This window comes from Colius striatus, chromosome 15 (assembly GCF_028858725.1).
Source record: "Colius striatus isolate bColStr4 chromosome 15, bColStr4.1.hap1, whole genome shotgun sequence".
NCBI lineage: Eukaryota > Metazoa > Chordata > Aves > Coliiformes > Coliidae > Colius > Colius striatus.
Window position 1 is genome coordinate 10,486,851 of NC_084773.1, and position 18,693 is coordinate 10,505,543.

The 18,693-nt window shown below is 39.8% G+C and overlaps 1 protein-coding gene across 1 annotated transcript in view; it reads right to left on the reverse strand.

Moving 5' to 3' along the window:
* EEFSEC (eukaryotic elongation factor, selenocysteine-tRNA specific) overlaps positions 1-12,634 on the reverse strand; it is a 120,472-nt gene extending 107,838 nt beyond the window's left edge. Inside the window, exon 1 of the mRNA XM_062008599.1 lies at positions 12,344-12,634. Within this exon, the coding sequence (XP_061864583.1) occupies positions 12,344-12,629 (286 nt within the window). The 5' untranslated portion in view covers positions 12,630-12,634. The remainder of the gene's footprint in view (positions 1-12,343) is intronic.
* Between the last annotated feature and the right edge of the window lie 6,059 nt (positions 12,635-18,693).

Below are 18,693 nucleotides of genomic sequence, written 5' to 3' on the forward strand. Positions count from 1 at the left end.
TCTTTGCTCATCTATTACATAGTCATGCCTGACACCTAAAGCTAGTGTCTGAGCATCCTGCATTTCAATCGTGACTGTTAATCACACAATCCTCTGCTCCTTATGGCAAGTTCTCATAAATGCACTGTTTCAGCAGAGTTGATCTTAGCTGCTTTTATCGTATCTACTCTTACTATGCTTCTGACCCTTAAATGATTTAAAAATCTTTTTTTTTAAGGAACCTCAGACCCCACTTCAGCATCCCCTTAGCAGAAACACATTTGTCATTCACAGAAATTATTCCACTCCTCAACAGACAGTGCATAAAGGGGACCTTAGACTGGGACAATAGTACAAATTTTTCAACTAAATCAAAGCATTTTTCAGAGGGAGTACCAACAGTACCAGAATGTGTGCCTGATGTCCTGAAAATTTTCAGTCTCCAATAGAAACAGTAAATACAGTTGCATTTGAGATGCTATGAAGTTGTCAGCTCTCCAATACAAAGTGAAAATGCTGCTGAAGTATCATATGCTGCTAAAATAAATATTGGAGAGCTTAATCTCAAACATTCTTTTAACTATTTTATTCTAACTGTTCTTATGTGTCCATAAGTAACCACAAAAAGGTTTAAAACAGCACACTTATGCTTTAAAGGGTTACTGTCAAGTACTCTAAATTTCACACTAGTCAATTCTGGTTTTACCTGAGATTGACACAATTATACACACAAAAAGTTTCCAAACCTGACATCTCTTTATATGTGTCTTACAGTTTTATCAGCTACAGTCTATCGTTTTCTTAATGGCACAAAAATAAAGAGCTTTAAAATTCAGAGGAAAAAAACAGTACAGTAACCTGTCAGTCACTGCATCGATTTGACTACATTTCTAAAGAGAAACCAGCGTTCTTCTAAAATAAGTTCAGGACTCACTGGCTTCTTAGTGCAGGGTGGCTAAAGAAATGGACAGGGGCTTGCATTGAAAAAATAAACATTAAAATTTACCTTCATATTTGATTTGTTTGTCTTTAAATTACAACAAAGAAAACATTAAACCCCACAAAAATAGTGCTGGCTACTACTAGAATACTTGACTATTTGATACAGCAAATAAAGCTTATAAATAAAAAAGAAAACATATTTAGGGACATATAATAAAAAAAACCCGAACACCCACCCACTTATAATTTGCTACTGAATACAATTTATAATGAAATCACATAAGGAGATTAACTTTCTGTAAAGACTGGATTTTCAGTCACTGGTTTTGGGGCTATTCGTTTTTGGTTTGTTTTTTTTTTTAAGAACTTAGCTTCAGTTCAAAACTCTTTCCTTCGCTTAACCAAAAGAGTATTTATTTCCTCCATGGAGTCTGGTTTTACCAAATACACATTTTTTTGTATTGCTCTTAGATGCACTATACAGCACCAGACAAGTGAATCTCTTCCCACAACAGATTCTGGTTAATTAGCAATTTTGGACAGAAAAGGCTAGCATTACTGGATATCATAATACACACCAGAGAGAGAGCTCAATTACAAACACATGGGTAAACATGACCAGCCACCACAACTATATCACAGCACTTGAAATAATGGGAGCATCTCAGTTGTTAGGCAGGTGAAAAGTCTACTCAGGGAAAGAAATACCCATGTTGGTCTCCACCAACAGTGTGAAAACCTATCACATGGCAAGCAAAGGGAAAAAACCAAAACTATTTCCTTAAAACAACTTCCTTAGGGATGTCCAACTTGTGCCTTTTGAATATTTTGCAATACAATTATTAATCCCTGCTCAAGGATAAGTGTTAAAGTTTTTATTATTGACTTAAATTATATGTGTGTATATATACATATAAGTGTAAAACCTGGCTTTTCAGTCTTTAAGGAATTTTTAAAACAAGGCACATTATCATATTATTTGAAGTCACAATATTGTCAGGCAGTGGCCAAATTTCAATGTTATATGCCCAAAGCTGGTACCTTAGGTAAACACCACGGTTGATATTTGAGATTTTTTTGTTGTTATTGTACTTTTAAACACTCTGCACTGAATACTCATCATCTTACATAGATCAGGGAAAAGTAGTGATACTGAGAGCTTTTAAAGAATGAATACGTTTTGGAGTTTCTTTAGTGTCTAAATGCAGTCTAGACACATAAAATTCAGTATGATTTCAAGCATTTCCTTTATTCTCTTGTGCTTTTTGGTCACTTCTGACATCTTTAAAGGACACTTCACAAACTGGAATACAAACTGGAAAAATGTGTTTAACACACAGTACATGATTTTTTCATAAATCTTCAAAGAAGTCACGAGACAGTATAGTTCCAAAGTCACATACATATAGAACTGCATGGTCAAGTCAAATAACAGAAAATACTTAAGTGAACTTTTGCACCACACAGCAACACTGATGCACATGTGTATTGCAATTTTGCAGGATCAGGTAAGCTACTTCTATAAAAGCATGGGCAATTTGCATATCCACATACACATACTTCAGTTCCTCCACAACCAGCACTGCCATACTGGTGCAATCCTTCAATTCATTTAACACCTCCAACAAACACTAAAGCTTGAGTGTTAACAGCAACACTTGCTGATAGGTTGTAGATCTTCTTTAGTTTGGGGGAAACACAAGTCCAGCACTGTTTCACAGCCGCACTAGGTTAAGAGCTCATCCTTGAAACAGATCATTCACAGAAACCTACCTCAACCCATGTTTACTACTTTTCCTTCTCTCCTAATCCAAAAGATGGCCAAAACACAAGAGCTGCCGCCACTCCTCGATGGAGCCTTAGCAATCCTCTGACAGTGGGTGACAGCCAAAGGAGAGCAGCACAAACCCGAGAAGGCCGAGACACACCACTATTACTTTATACGTATACTCTAAGCCACGCTTTAAATCATTTCACATACTAGAATGTCAGCGTGGATAACCACTGCCAGAACACGACACAGAATCCCCTGAAGTCAACCACAGGTTCAGGTAATCATGACCTCCCTTTTTACAACATAAATGCATAATTTCCGCACCACTCTTTGATGAAGGGACCACAGACTTAAAAAGAGGAAACAATTACAGTCATTAGAATTTCACCCAAGCATGAGATTTAATCTCAGGCCATGGTCCTGCCAATGGCTCTGGGGGTCTCAATGGAGACAAAATTGCTCTGTGAGAGAAAAAAATGCCTCGATGATGACATTAGTCAGCAAGAGAAACTGAGCTTTGTCTTCCATCCAACAGTACGGTCAAATACAAGGAAACCATTTTCCCTCCCCCTCCTCTTGATCCTTAAAAAAGAAAACTACAATAATTTTGTTTCTTTCTCTGCAATGCAGTTTTTGCACGCTTTGGAAACTTTCTTCTCCAAAGCAATACTGCTGGAAGGCAAGTCTTCAATAAAAGTAGATTTAAGTAGGAATACACATCTATGACAAGAGACATTTCCCCTTGTCTATCCTGGTTAATACAATTAGATATTTCTTTCAACGATTTTCAAACACTTCTATGGTCTTGGAGAATTTGTTGGGTAAAGGAAGGCTATTTCCAATATTACATCTACAGAAAGCACCTCTACAATATGCCCATTCGCTCTACACTACATTTAATAGGGAAAAAAAAAAGACAGGTAAAACTTTGCCAAACAAATCAAAGCAAAGTTCTTCAACTAAAAAGAGCACCTGAGATATGAGAGTACCAGCTACTCTTATATGCCACTCATATGTTGCATCTGATATAAGACACAAAACAAAGGGAAACTTTATAATAGAAGACAAAGTGCTATAGGGCATGAGGCTAAATTTACTTTTCTAGTACTGCAGAAAAAAATAGATCTACAGTGGACAAAACTCTCATCATCCTTCTGTGGCATGAAGTAAAAGAAAAGTTTTTTCAACAAAACTACAAGCCCAAATGAATCATCTCTTCTCAGAAAGCTGGGGTAAGGGGGCCTGGATTCTTACCCAGGGCAACTTCTCATATAAATCTCAAAATTCAAACTTATTTTTACATCTCCTTATCATCCTTTACGCCCACCATGCTCCTGAATATCATTTATTCATTTTTTTGTTTAAGCTATCCCATCTATTCGATCTCCTTTTCTTCCACTACTCACCAATTCATTCTGTTATTACATTCAACAAAAATATATTTGCTTGTCTGGTCACAACCACCCCTAGTGCTGGTAATGCTGATAATTACAATCTAATGTAGAATTAATCAGCTTAAGTTTGAAACAGAGATCATAACTCAAATTGGAAGGCAACACTAAGCATTTCATGTTCACTTGAAGAGATTAGATAGGCTGTGCAAGAACATGTTGGTAGAATAACTGATAAGGAGATGGGAAATAAGAATTATTGGTATTTACTTAGCCTGCAACGCTTTTTGGAAGGAAACAGTTTCAAGGAAGCACTTCAGAATGGCTATTTAATCTGAATTTTACAGATAGCACAGAGAATATTTTCTCACAGAACACACAGTATCTTTGCAATCACAGCAATCATACAAGCTGTTCAAGTCTTTCTTTGCTGGAGCTCTCACTCAGTTTTGCTCTGTTATGAGCTGTGACCCACAGAATATGATGCATTCAAGAATCTAGCTAAAAATTACCACCACAGAACATTTGTCCTTGCTCTTCAGTTTGCCAGGCCAACCTTAGGGTCCTCAGACAGCAAACAACAAGCTGCCACACAGAGAAACAACTTTTAATTCCACTTAACAGATTTCAACAACGACAATGTGGAAATTCGGTTTGCTTGCTTAGTCCTAAGCTCTGTCACATGTCTGCTTTACAATTATGACAGACTTTTCCAACTGCATTTTGTTTTTCCAGGAGGTCTGAGAAACAGTACTTTAAAACAATCATCCAAGAACATATATTATTACTTCTAGTACAAATAGAAAAAACAGAGAAACATATTAAGGAAACCAAATTCACAGCTCCATCACACTAAACTAGTTATTAAAAGTAGGCTCTATACATAAGCAACATACCATTCAACTTATATCTACTATCTAGCATCTAATAATTGAAGACAACTTCTAAATCAACCTGTAGAATACAGGAAAATCTTTAGTTTGTTGATTAGTAAACCACTAAATTGGACTATTTACCAAACAAATCTATTCATCGTCAGTAAAAATATTCCTTTGAAAAATATACATTTATTTTGACATGAATTTTAACGATAAACATGTTTCATATTCTAAATACTTGCATAAAATCTAAAACAACTTATACAATAAGGCTTCATTACATTAGTTAGTATTTACAAACATCTAAAAATGGATTAATAAAGCTTGACCACTCTCCCAAGCAGCTTACAAAATAATTTCAAGCAAGGAGAAACATGACACAAGAGTGAAATGAAAGAGCATGTGGTTAATTGATGAATGCTTGCACACAGTGAGATGAAACAAAGTAATTCTGCTTTAAAATCAATAGGAAGAATGATCACTTAGCATTGTTACAGCACTTGGTTATGCTTTCCTGAGAAACTGTCCAGTTTGTGTCAAATAATGAGTGTTAATTAGCACAATTTTGTTGTATATAAGCAAGAATGGCCACAACCACCCAAAAACTTAGCAGAAAAAAAATGTCCTATATTAGCAAAGGACAATTTAACATTCAAACAAGGTTCAACAAACCACTTCTGTCTACAATCTACATTTAAGATTGAGAGTTTTATTATAAATCACATCTTCAGAATAAGATATGCATAATTTTTTTTTTTAAACTCAACACAGGAACTGGACATTTCTGACAGGATTTAAAAAGGAAATAAAAGAGAATGAGAGAATGTGATTATTAACTATAGCTTTTGAGATAAGACAAGGACTCTCTTACTCCTTCTAAATGTTTCAACTCATAAAAGGAAAGGAAGAATCTTCCCACTTTGCTTTCTAATATTTCCCTTAAGGTTGATCTGTAGTTTAAGAGCTTGCTGAACCTGTGTAACTTTAATAAGGAAATCAGCCTTGAGTCAAAAAAGGAGAAGAGGATACAGAAATAGCAGACTACTCTCACTGTCACATCACTCAAAGCACTAATACATAAAGAAATGAGAAGAGACACATAATAAATTGAAAGTTAGAAAACTTTTAAAGTATACTGGTACACACACACAAAGCCAAGTTTCATTCTACTCAGCCTCACACAACAAACCCCATATAACACAAGTGGTTCAAAACAGATTTAGTGCAACTACCTTGCTCTTGCTCAGTGATTAAATGACATAGGAAAATAAGAAATAAAATAATTGCATACACTAGACCCCATCGTTCTCACGTTTCCAATTGCTTTACAGGTTAAACTAGATAAACTTTCTATAAAAGGAAAATAAAAACCACAGCCCTTCCTATGGGGATGAAGAGCGATACTGCTGACATGCAACTTCAGTAAAAGCCATTGTTTTGACTCAACAGTATTACTTTCAACTCATGCAACGTGCAAGACAACATCCCATGTGCATTTATTGCTTAAGGTATAAAAAGCCCTATGCAAATTGTAGATGAAATAAGACTAACTGTTCATAAAATGCAGAGGATATTTTCTTTAGAAATGAGGAGGGAAAAAAGTCACAGTTGTGTTGCAAATCTACTTCATTCTGTTTCAATTCAAAGTAAGGTCACTCTATCACGCTGACCTGTTATCCTACTACTTACCATTACACTCGCCCATCGTAAGCAGATGCTGCCCTCTTGTGCACTGCAATATCCGATGGACAAAAGATGCACTTCAGGGGCTGGTGAGAGGCAGGATTTTAGAGTAGCAATACTTCTATAACAGCTGCCTTCTCTTTATGCATAGCTCTTCCATTTTAAGAAGTGGGTTTCATTTTAACATGTCAATAGAAATACTCCTTTTTATCAGACAAGTATCAGGCACTAGTCAAGATATTAAAAAAATACACTGTTTCCATTTCAGAAGTGTTTTCATTTATAGAAATAAAGTTTATTTCTTGTTTATTTATTTGCATTATTAATACAAACCAACATCAGCAACTTACAAGCACCATGAACTCAAGGAGTTTAGTAGGGTTTAGAAAACGTTTACATTAGTGCTACTTGAACTCTCTTTCACAACGCCAACCACTACATATAGGCTCAGGAACATGAACTACATGGGAGAAAATAATGAACATTCTGGGAAAAATGATGTTATTCTCACTTGAAGCTGGCAAAGTCCTCAACACTCTCCAGTGACTTCTCTCCGACCAGAATGGCACCACTGAACAACACAAGACACTTTCCTCCAGGCAAGAACAAGTTTCCCTTCCATGTGTGCACTTAAGAGCATGAAATTTCCACATAAATTTAAATCATGCATATATACATTCTACAACTATAAAACTCTACTAGTTCACTCACTTGGAAAAGACAAGATGTGTCATATCTTTACGAAGGTGTCAATAAGCAGAAGTCGACACTGACAGAAGCATCTTTTCACGACTAATGCAAAGGCAACCCTGAGTTTACAAATTCTCTTAAAAGCTTACAAAAAACTCAGCAAAACAACTGATCTGTGATAAAAATATCTCTCTTTTTTTGTGCTATGTTAATCTTACAAATAATCTGCATCTGACTGAATTTGAATGCTGGTAGCAAGACCACATTTCCCTTGATCTCCCAAGACTGTTTTCTTTGTCCTCATTTGCATCAGCAAGACATGCTTTCGCTATGCTCATTTCCCCCTCCTCAAGCTCTTGTGCAAGTTCAAAAGTCTTGGCCCCTCCAATGTATCAGGTATGAATTAATACCCTTCCTTAACAGAACACAGCAGCAAAGTGGAAACAGACACTCACAAGGCAGTTTTCTTTGAAAGGAACTGCAGGGACAAACGGTGACAATGAAGCTCTAGTTATAAAGTAAAAAGGTCAAAGGTTCAGACAGGCATAAGGATTACAAAACTACAAGTTTGTCAGAATTCCTCCCCCCCTTTCCTCAGGTTTAGACAACCAAGGTCAAGCAGTAGCTTTCCAATTAAAGCCTTATAAGGCTACTCTGTCCTTTGAACTTCATAGAGGGAAAAAAAGAGACAATTTTCTTTTTTAGGAGTTCTTTTGAGGACTCATCTAAAAAAAAAAAAAAAAAAATCAAACAGACAAAGGGCATCTGACAACAGCTCACCTAAAACAAACACTGCAGTATCCCTTCATTGTGTGTGGGGGGGAGCTAGGATGAGGTAATCATGTTCTCCTGTATTAGTGTGCTGACCCTTTGTAGGGCATGAAATTAACCATCAGCAAGTAAAAAATCTGCTACTGGTTAAACTACTTTGCTACGCAAAGTGGTCTTAAAATGAAATATGGGGATTGAATTTCTTCTGGTAGATTAACTCATATAACCCCTCTGCAGGCATCCCTTACTGCTGAACTCATTTGAGAAAACACTCCGAATGTTTCTGGATGATCTGCAAAAAACAAATGAAAAAGCAACTCTTGTTTTACTTTGATGACATCAACATCAGTTTTGTGGAAGACTGGAGAGATGAAATTTAACAAATTAATTGAATCTTAAACAAACCCAAATAAAACAAGAACAGCATAGGCCTGTGACAGAAACTACCCCATCTCAGTCTGAAATGTTAACACAATACTACTTTAAATCTCTGTAGCAACAGAAGAAAGCAGTAATGATATAAATAGTAGTATTGCATTTGATAGCCCTTCCTTCATCGACGAAAGCAAGCACAAGGCTGATGTGAATGCTTCTTACTGCTTGTGAAAATCTGAGGAATTGACCCTTAAAGTCCAGTTATTTAGGTTTGTTCTCTCCGTTCAACAAGTCAACAGCTGTAAATACAGTATTTGTTACACTGCTTGCTACATGATAGACAGACAAGGTGCAGAAAGTCTTTAAATTATTGTGAGAGTTCTGATCTTGCTGTTTAAAAGATGAAGGCAAAGAGAAATGTGACACAGTCCAAGCCATTCAGCTATCCACAGTAAGTTAATATCTTCCTGCCATGTCAGACACACAAGAAGCTGCTGAAGAACAAACCAGTATGGTTTAAATACAAGTGAAAGCCACAATGCAGGAAGTTGAGTGCCTATCATTTATTGCATTCCAACCTTGACTATCACCTTCCAGATAAAACTTTAAGCAAGCATCTCAGGTGGAAGCAACTGCAACATTTCCAATTCCCAGCATGCAAGTAAACAAAAAAACCCTTTTGATTTAACATTTGATATGTTTTGTTTTCAAGGACAAGCTTTGCAAGAAAAATGTAGCCACACAGCATGAAATATTACTTCCATTTTCCATTCTATTTGGTTACTGCTCAAGTATTCTGCATTCATTTAATCCAAAAGTATTGTCTCTGAATAAGCCTCTTGTGAATGACTGAGAAACATTTGCAAGGTCAAGCACCACCTGGCATAGCATGACAAAAATGCAACACTAGATTTGGCCACAAAAAACCCACTTCAAGAATTAGCTAAGATACAGATAATTTAAAGAATGGTACATAGTATAATTTAATCTGTAAGCAAATTTATCAGCTTTGTACTGCAAAGGAACTAAACCTTAGAGCACTCTGGGAGCACAGAAGAGATGACAGTATGTCAGAGAAAATGGGGGTAGACTAGAATATAGCCTGAGATACCACTAATGGAAATGGTACCCTGGATGAGAAGAGCCAAGATTAAAAAAACCCCACTCCTTCCCCCCAAAAAGCCCCACAACTCAGAAGGAATCCCTTGAGCTAGTCACCTCATGGAAGGCCCGACTGAATAGTGCTGATGCCACCCAGCCACAGCCAACTGCATTTCCATAAGATGGGATCACTCAGAGGGAGTAATTAGTTTATGCCACCTTCAATAAAAAAGAGATTATCAAACAGACCATGCAATAATGTATTTTCACGCCTGTAGCTTCTACTGCAAAAGCTGCATGCGACTGACATATTTGAGAAGGCTGCTTCCAAGCCCTCTGTCATTCCACCCTCCAACTCCTCACACCCAGCTCCCTTTCCCAAAGCCCTCCTCTCTAGTTTTTCTGCAGGTTAAGTCACATCTACAGCTATTGCAGGATTTAATTTCAGAAGAGTACTATTTTGAAGAGGTGTGAGAAATCTGAGGTGCAGAATAAACACAGGAAGAAAAAGTACTTGGCAGTCAGGCTTTATTAAAAACACTTCTATCCAGAAAAAAAACCCTCAACTGTAGTAACAAGGAAATCACAGGTTCCATCAAAAAGAAAAAAAGTATGAGCATGCTTGGTGGCAAAGAAAATGCTTGGAATGGTGAACCTTGAACACTCATGATCAGGAAGCAGACAAAAACAATCTAAATTTTTAAAGTAATGATCTGGGAGGCCTGGCTTTCTGTTTCTGAAGAGCTGAAAAAGTTGGCAACAGTGTAATACTGACACCTAAGCACTGAAGGATGTATCCTGTTACGCAAGATATGTTACACTTCAGTTAGAGTTTCACCAAACCACACCAAAACTGTAACCACTAAAATAAAACCTGATCTATGCCTGAGGGACCATCATCAAGATTTTACCTTTTAAACCTGGTAGTAAAAAAAAGAAAAAGCATCCACTATAGGCTACCATATATATACACACACGCTATCAAGCGGAAAACTAAAGTCTCCAGCTCTTTAAACTTTGTATTAAAGTAAGACGGGATTTTCTCTCTTTCTTAATACACAGAATTGCAGTAAGTCATGCTAATCAAATGGTTGCACTAAGACACACAATCCAGTATAATTAGAACTAAGAAAGTTCAACATGGTTACATGTCCCAAATGCTAACATTTCTGATGGGAAGAAAACTTATCATGTTAGTCTAGTCCACTGTATACATCTCTTCTCCTCCCAGCACTGCCTATCAATAAAGAAATCTGAACTTACTCAGCCAATGTGGACAGCTGTGACTAAATGCTTTGAAGTTCTTAATTATAGCAAGCAACAAGAAAGCTATGTGTTAAACAATCATCCCAGATAAGTGTTTAAGTGATAAAAAAGCTAGTTTTCCAAGTTTTCCCATGTCCTCTTCATGAGAAAGTTCACCCCATTCAGATCAGTTGTTTCTGGCAGCAAAGAATGTCTAACTACAAGTCACTCTTCAGTCTATCCAAGAAAAGTTAACATTTGCCAAAGTAAACTTGGTTCTTTAGAAAACAATCAGGTGCTTACAATTACTTAAGAATGATAGCTGATTATAAGCTACACAAGATGACCAAAAGCCCACAGGTGTCTGGAATTCAGCACATAGCCACTCCCCCCTGCAGCTGTAGAGCACACATGAATGGCAAAGAGCACTTCACTGCTAGTGAAATTGACAAGTACGCGGATGTTTATTATCCTACCCAAAAGATACACAAACAATACGATGCAGTTACTACAAACACCATTTAGAAATAAACACATCTGTTAAAAGAGGTGGTTAATTCATGAAAAGCACCTTGGCCAGCACCCCAGTCTAGCTGAGAAGAAACATACACTGTACAACAAAACTGCTACCTAGTTGACACTAAAGAGATATTGGCAGAGGAAATACACAGAAACTGAACTTCCAGAAGTTCTTGTAGTTGCCGTTTATCAACCTGTGACTATTTTAAACAGCCTGCAGCTGCAATTCCATTATACCTTTAGTCAAGCACCAATCACCTCTTAACTCTTTTTACAAGAAATTGAAGGAGAAAAGTGTTCATAGCACAAGGTGACAATTTAAAATAAGCTCTAATGCAAACCAGATTAACCTTCCAATATCACCTACACGGACTAAACTGGAAAGTGACTAAATTCACAAAATTACTTCTAAACATAATATTATCCTGTTAGAACTCCTCAGTCTCTGAAAGACAAGAGTTCAGCGTGAACATGTCCAGGAAGTACACCACAGCTCTCAGTCACCGGGAATATCAAACGCTGACAGTTTTAACAAGCGACAACATTGAAATTAACATCGTCCTTAAACACCACAAACGCGGTCTCAATACACAATAAAGAAAGCTTTTTTTCCACGTAAGAAAACCGATTGCACCTGACTGTTCAAAGGGCACCCCAGGAATTCACGTTTACAAACTGCTTTTCTACCAGTGCTGATGTTTTCTTTGCGGGGTAATTACGAAGAATGAAACAAAGTTATGGGGCCCGTGAAAAAACTGACACCCCACCCACTCCCTTCCAAGTCCAGGGGCATCAGAGCCCCCGGGGCCGAAACAGCAGCGCAGCTCCGCATACAGATAGGCTCGGGAGGGCAGGAAGAGCCCCGCTCGCCTCACCGCGGGAAGCCGGGAAATCTACCAGGGGCTGGGGCGCTCCCAGCAGCGGGACGGCACCGCGGCAGGGGCTTCTCCGCCAGCGGGGCGGGCAAGGGCGGCCACCCCCACTCCCCCCCTTACCGCCGATGATGGTGCGGATGAGGGAGGCGTGCCCCGGGCAGTCGACCAGCGTGAACTGAAGCTCGCCGGGCCCCGGGCCGAGCTGCGGCGGCAGGGCGGTGCGCAGGCAGGAGAAGCCCAGGTCCAGCGTGATGCCGCGCGCCCGGCTCTGCGGTGCCCGGTCGAAGGCGGCGGTGGAGCCGGTGGTGCTCAGCGCCCGTGCCAGCGCCGTCTTCCCGCTGTCGATGTGGCCCAGGACGCCCACATTCACGTTGAGGACGCGGGGCGCCGAGGACCCGGCGGCCATGACGGCGCTGCACCCGGCGGTCCGTCCCAACAGCGCCCCTGCGGCAACGCGGGCCCCGCCGCCGCCGTTCCGCGCGCCGCGGCCGCCTCAGCCCCGGGCGGCGGGAAAAGCCGTCGCTGCCCCGCCGAGGTTACAGCAGAGGGAACGCGAAGCCCCAGCGAAATGCGGGCGCCTTCCCCCACAGGGCTGATGCGAAACTGTGCTCGAGCACGTATTAAGCATCGTTGCTTTAGCAGCACACACATGCTGAAAGATGACTCCAGAGGGCAAAAGCTTGGTCAATTTCATCATTACTCACAGGTTCTGCAGCTGTGCCTGCGGGGATGGAAACCAGCCGCCCTCTGACAGAGAGCCCTGACTCACCCCCTGGCACCTGCTTGCAAGTTTCAGAGAATTATAGGACTGTAGGAGTTGGAAGAGACCGCTAGAGATCATCCAGCCAAGCTCCTGCTAAAGCAGCTTCACCCCAAACAGGTCACACAGGAATGGGTCCAGGTGGGTCTTGAAACCTCCACAACCTCTCTGGGCAGGAGAATTCCCTCCACTGTCTACACACTCAACCTCCACCAAACCTCCTCCCCAACCTCATGTAGAAGAGGCAATTAAAGCAGTTTACTTTGATGGCCACACACCTGATGGCTAGTGCCCCCTCCCCATGTGTGAGTCTGAGGCTCCTCAGGGCTAGGTCTAATTGCAACAGGAAGGAGACAACAGCACAGGCTGCAGAGAGCCCCAAGGCAACTAGCACGTTTAGTTAGTCACTGTAGGGCTGCTTAGCCAAAAGGCATTGATGTAAGTCACTTGGCCTTACTGATAACTCAGGAGGCACACGGGGCCAAATGAAACTTAACGTGTTTGCTCTGCATGTTCAAGAGTGACTACTAACTAGTTCTAAGTACCACTTCAAATTTCAACAGCTGTTTACAAGCCAAAAAGGCAACACTGTGTTATGGACTTCCCACAGGTGTCCAAGAAGACTAGACTTGCACTATATTCTACAGACTTGGTTTCCTTTCAGAACAGTGCTGTTGCTTTTTTGCTCTCCCTGTACAGAAATACATATTGGTAACAGAATTTACCATTCACATCTCACTAATCAGTGAGCCACAAGTGTAAGATGAATCACCAAAGGTTATCTTCAGTATCATGGATTTAGGTTTTAGGCCTGGACTCCAAACTTCAGGCTTTTACTTACAAACATAGTTGCTTCATATAACAGCAGTTTCTATATAAAAGAGTTTGCAGAGCTTTAAAGCTGAGTACTCCTGCTGAATCACACAGAGGTCAAGATGACAGAACCAATGACTCAGTGACAGGGGAAGAAAAAATAGCAGACATTCCTAGCTGCCAGTGCTATTTGAGAGACAACTATCTCCCTAAAGGAAACAAGTACTCACAAGTACTGCCAATGCATTGAGCTAGCCTGCTTAATAGACTTCTTGAGCAGAATAGTTCAGTTTGATGGGACCTCTGTCATGGGAGCCAAATTAAGCATACTGTCACTTTTCAGACCAAGTTCCCAGGCTTTGAATGGTTTCCTGTTAAATCATAAGGCTCGTGTACACTTCAGTGCCCTGAATGTCTCAATCTGTTATATCAATACATACTTCCAAAGCAAAGGGAAAGTACACAGCTATTCCCACAAGAAAAGGCCCTACAGTTATAATCCATACAGATATCCCTGTATCATATTACCTACCATTTCATTATTTTTACCATTATTAGATGAGTTCAGAAGGAAAAGGTGGAAAAAGGTCTGATTCCAGATCTGCATTAGCCAGCAGTCTTCCCAAAACATCTATAATACATGCCATCTTCAGCAGGCTTTGTCAAAGCATAGAGGTCTGAAAGCTTCTACAACTCTTAGGAAAACCAGCAATGAAGGAGGTGGCTATCTCAATGGCTCACCCAGGGTAAGAAGCTACAGCGAGAGCTCAGGTGTGACCCATTTAGCCTGGATTGCCAACTTGCAAATGAAATACTGTGTTTTTCTGAGACAGTAACCAGTAAGTAGAGAGATACTGGAGAGAACTTCTGGGACTACAAACAAAAAAAAACCAACAGAAAATAAAGGGGTTTTTTTAATAACGTTATAGTGGTCTGCAAGAGGAAATGTGTTTGTTTTTGTTGTTTCTTCCTTTAGATGCAGCAAAGACTTGCAACTCTAGATAGGCAAGGTTACCCCTGTGTAGTGGGAAGGAAAAAAACAAAACACAAAGTTTTCTACAGTGTCTACAGTTTTGTTGTTACTACTCAGGACATGCCTCTCTCTCCAGGATTTTAAAGTCTGTGGATCTGAGTTTGGAATATATTACTTTAAGGCACAGCTCTTTGGAAAATCAGGGTGCACATGGTACCTATGAAAAAATTTGATGAGACATAAGCACTTTTATTCAGTGATCACAGGACCATTCTGTTAGCTTTCTGAATTAGAGATTAGGAAATTAAGAGATGGCATTAATCAAGGATCGTCACTCCTACTGCTTTGATACTAAGAAGGAAAAATCTTTCAGCTTCTTTTGCAGGAAACAGAACAAAGCCCTCTACACACACATATACATAGGTCCTGGTATTACTAAGACAGAGAGGGGAATGGTAAAATGAAAGAATCCCAGCTTCTCCAGATTTTTCTATATTCCTCATGAACCAAGCAGTTTATACCATTTAGCTGTTTTTCTTGTTTTCCCCTCAATATACATTCCTCTTCACAGTTGTTCTCTCTTATACTGAATTTCTTCTTTAAAAAGGGTTCACTTTAATTGCTAAAGTTTATGGACTCATGGGAAAAAGGGCAGGAAGTCAGACTTTGGGGATAGGATAAAAATGTAAAGGTCATTCACACACTCACACACACGTACTCTCTCTCACTCCAAAAATAATACACTATTTGACAGTTTCAGAATTCAGCATGTCCCATTGAAATTTGAAAGCTTATGTGAAACTAGGCCACGTCCTGTAACCTCAAACATTTAGTCTAGGAAAACAGCTCTCAAGTCTCCAGCTCCCACATCGGGTATCGCATGACGTCTGTGCCAAATAGGAGACCTCAAAGAGGGGGGCAAAAGAAACGTTGGTAAAATGAGTTGATTAAACCTGGGGAATAACTGTTCAGACTCTTGGTGACAGGTATTATTTTTTCTGGTTAACTGGATAATGAAATATTAAATTATACTCAAAGCATTTATAACATGAGATGGGTAGAGTGGTCGAATAGCTTGCTTATGTTGCATCTGGTGACATGGACAAAGGAGAAAAATGACTCATGCTTTGCAATCAAATTATTTTACTCTCCCCCTCTAACGTGTCAACTATTCAAAAATCACAAAAAACATGTTGAAGTTCAGCTTCACTATCTCCTCATAGTGATGCACCATAACACATCAGACATCAATCATGAAAGATCATTTAAGTTATTTAAGTTCAGATCTGAACTTTCCAGTAGTTCCACTTGTGCTCTGCTCTTTCTGGGGAATAAACAATTAATCCTGTGTGGTCTAAAGGATTATTGTTTATTTTCCCTCACCCAAATGTACTCTTCTCCTCCTCTTTAATTGCCATTTCAGTACAACGCTCAAAGAACATATGGAATGAGTAAAACAATCAATACAACGAGCTATGCCAAACCACACATAGCTTATGGATGATTGTAAACCCCCTTAAGTAATACTAACATGAGCAAGAAGCAACCTGACATCTATGAAGCAAAAAAGTTTTTACTGGTTCTTTTTGACACTGAAATATCCTCTTCTACTGCAAATACAAACCCAAATAATTTTCAGAACACTTTCTGTGGGTCAATACTAAAATTGTACCTTTGTCACGGCAGTTGACTTTATTTATTGAACAGCAATGGTCACTAGCAGACTGTTTTAGACTCTATTCTAATTCTGGTTTTGAGACATCATATTGACGTGGACAAACAACTAACACTTCTGATCATTACCCACTTTTATCAGGGAAAATCTATAATTGAATTAGTATTTCTAAAGTTAAAGAACCTTCTGTAGCATATCTTATTTTTACATCCATGGAATATTTCTGTCCTTCCTCTAAGTTAAAATGAAGATTAACAGCAACGTTCTATTCCTAGAACCATCTACATTCCTACATATTCCATTTCACCTAAAAAAAAGAACAGCAAATATTATTAGTCTTCGAAATGCCATCATCTCAAAAATCGGCAGAGCTGCAAAATCAGATGAGATTACATGGGGCATATAGACAAATTTCAGTCCAAGTTAACCAGTTACTATGTTATTTCACACATTGCTAGCCTGTCTTAAAAGAAAGGCCATACTTAGCCTGGACCTCTTGTTAATAATATCACTGCCTTCAGAGCTCTTGTCTCAAGACTTCAGAGCTCAGTTTCAAGAAGACTTGCTAATTATTCTTCCAGAATTGGCAGAAACTTGAACTCTGACCAGGCTTGCCCACAACACTTGCGGCAGTTTAATGCACTAGAGAAATCAAAGTTGTATATTTGCTCTTTTACAGAGAAAAAAAAGGCTGTAGTTCAGTACATATTAGGCATTTGTGTTCTGTGACTAATAGGACCCTGAGAGGATGTAGAGTCCAATAGCACACATGCTTTTCTAATTATTTAAAGGATAGCTCATATTTGTTAGATTTAAAAATTCTTAGCTAAGCAGTTGTATAATAGAACTCCCTTACAAGCTGTTGAACTACATATGTGTGCAATTATGTTGTAATTACAATTTTAAACTCGATTATGTAAATATAAACTGACAGAACAATCAACAGAAAAAGAAAGCAACAAACAGCAAAGTGTTTTCTTTCCTGAATGACATTTGTAACAAAACTAATGGAAGCTCTTAGACAAAAAGAGAATTAATAGCATACATATCATTCACTGGGCTTCTGCAAATTGAATCATAACTCTCATCCTTCATAAAAGCCACTCATCATAGGACTGCTTTTGCAGTTGTCCCTGGCCGTGCACGGGAAAGCCAAGATAGCACCATCCCTTTGCACAGAGAGCAGTCCTGCATGCTATAGTGTTAATCCATTGTCCTTGAGTGTTGCTGACACAATGACAGTTTTATAATTAAATACAGAAAACACTATATATCTATGATCCATGGGAAGAGAGTATCCTCTTTTTGAGAGAGAGATCCCAATATTTACCAATAAGAAGTCATTGGAACTGCAGGTTCCCAGAGCCCATCTAAAATTTCGCAGTGAGGGATGTCCATCTCAAGCATTTAAACACTACATTAAAAAAAAAAGCAAAGCACAAATTACAATTGAACTACAGTTATGTGCTGTTATAATCTAAAAGCTGTAGCATCACACATGATAAAAGGAAGGTAAGATCTGTGAGGCTACGAAACTATCTGCTGAAAAGGTGGAGTACTTTTCCTGACTTCAGTAGGTCAGAGCTCACGAGGGGCATATGTTAAAGCCTCAGATAACTACAGAAAGGCTTTGGACACAAGGAATAAAATCATTTTGCAGTTACATTGAAAGATAGAAGTGAGTTACACTGAGCAGCTAAGAGATCACCCTTACTCTCTGAGAGAAATTTAGAAAACACCTTTGGAAAGCCTCAACATACTTCTGTAAGCTAAAGCCAGAAAAGGTTTTCAGACAGTATTGCTCAGGGTTCTGAGCCTGCTCTCAGCCGGCCACGGGCTGCCCAAGTGCCCAGGACATGGTAAGGGCACCCAGTACCATGCTGAGCCAGGAGGCACCATGGGCTCCATTCTGCCCTGGATGAGGAGAGGAGCGGAGAAGCACCGGCTCCAAGGCCAAACCAGGCTCACTGAAGGCAGAAGATGTTCACGCAGATGGAGGACCACCAAGGCACAAGCTGCTTTTCCCTCCAGGACGGCCTGTGCTCGCCTCCCGCCAGCCGTGCCCGGCCTCGCTCCTCCGCAGCGCTGGCGTCCGGCCGGGCCCCGTGGAGGCGGCGCACACGGAAGCGGCTGGACGGACCCTTAGGAAATGCACTCGCGGCGCTGACAGGCACACGCCGCTGCCAGTAAGGAGCGAGGGCGCCGCCACGACAGCCAATGGCGCGGCGGGGCGCGGCGGGGCGGGGCGG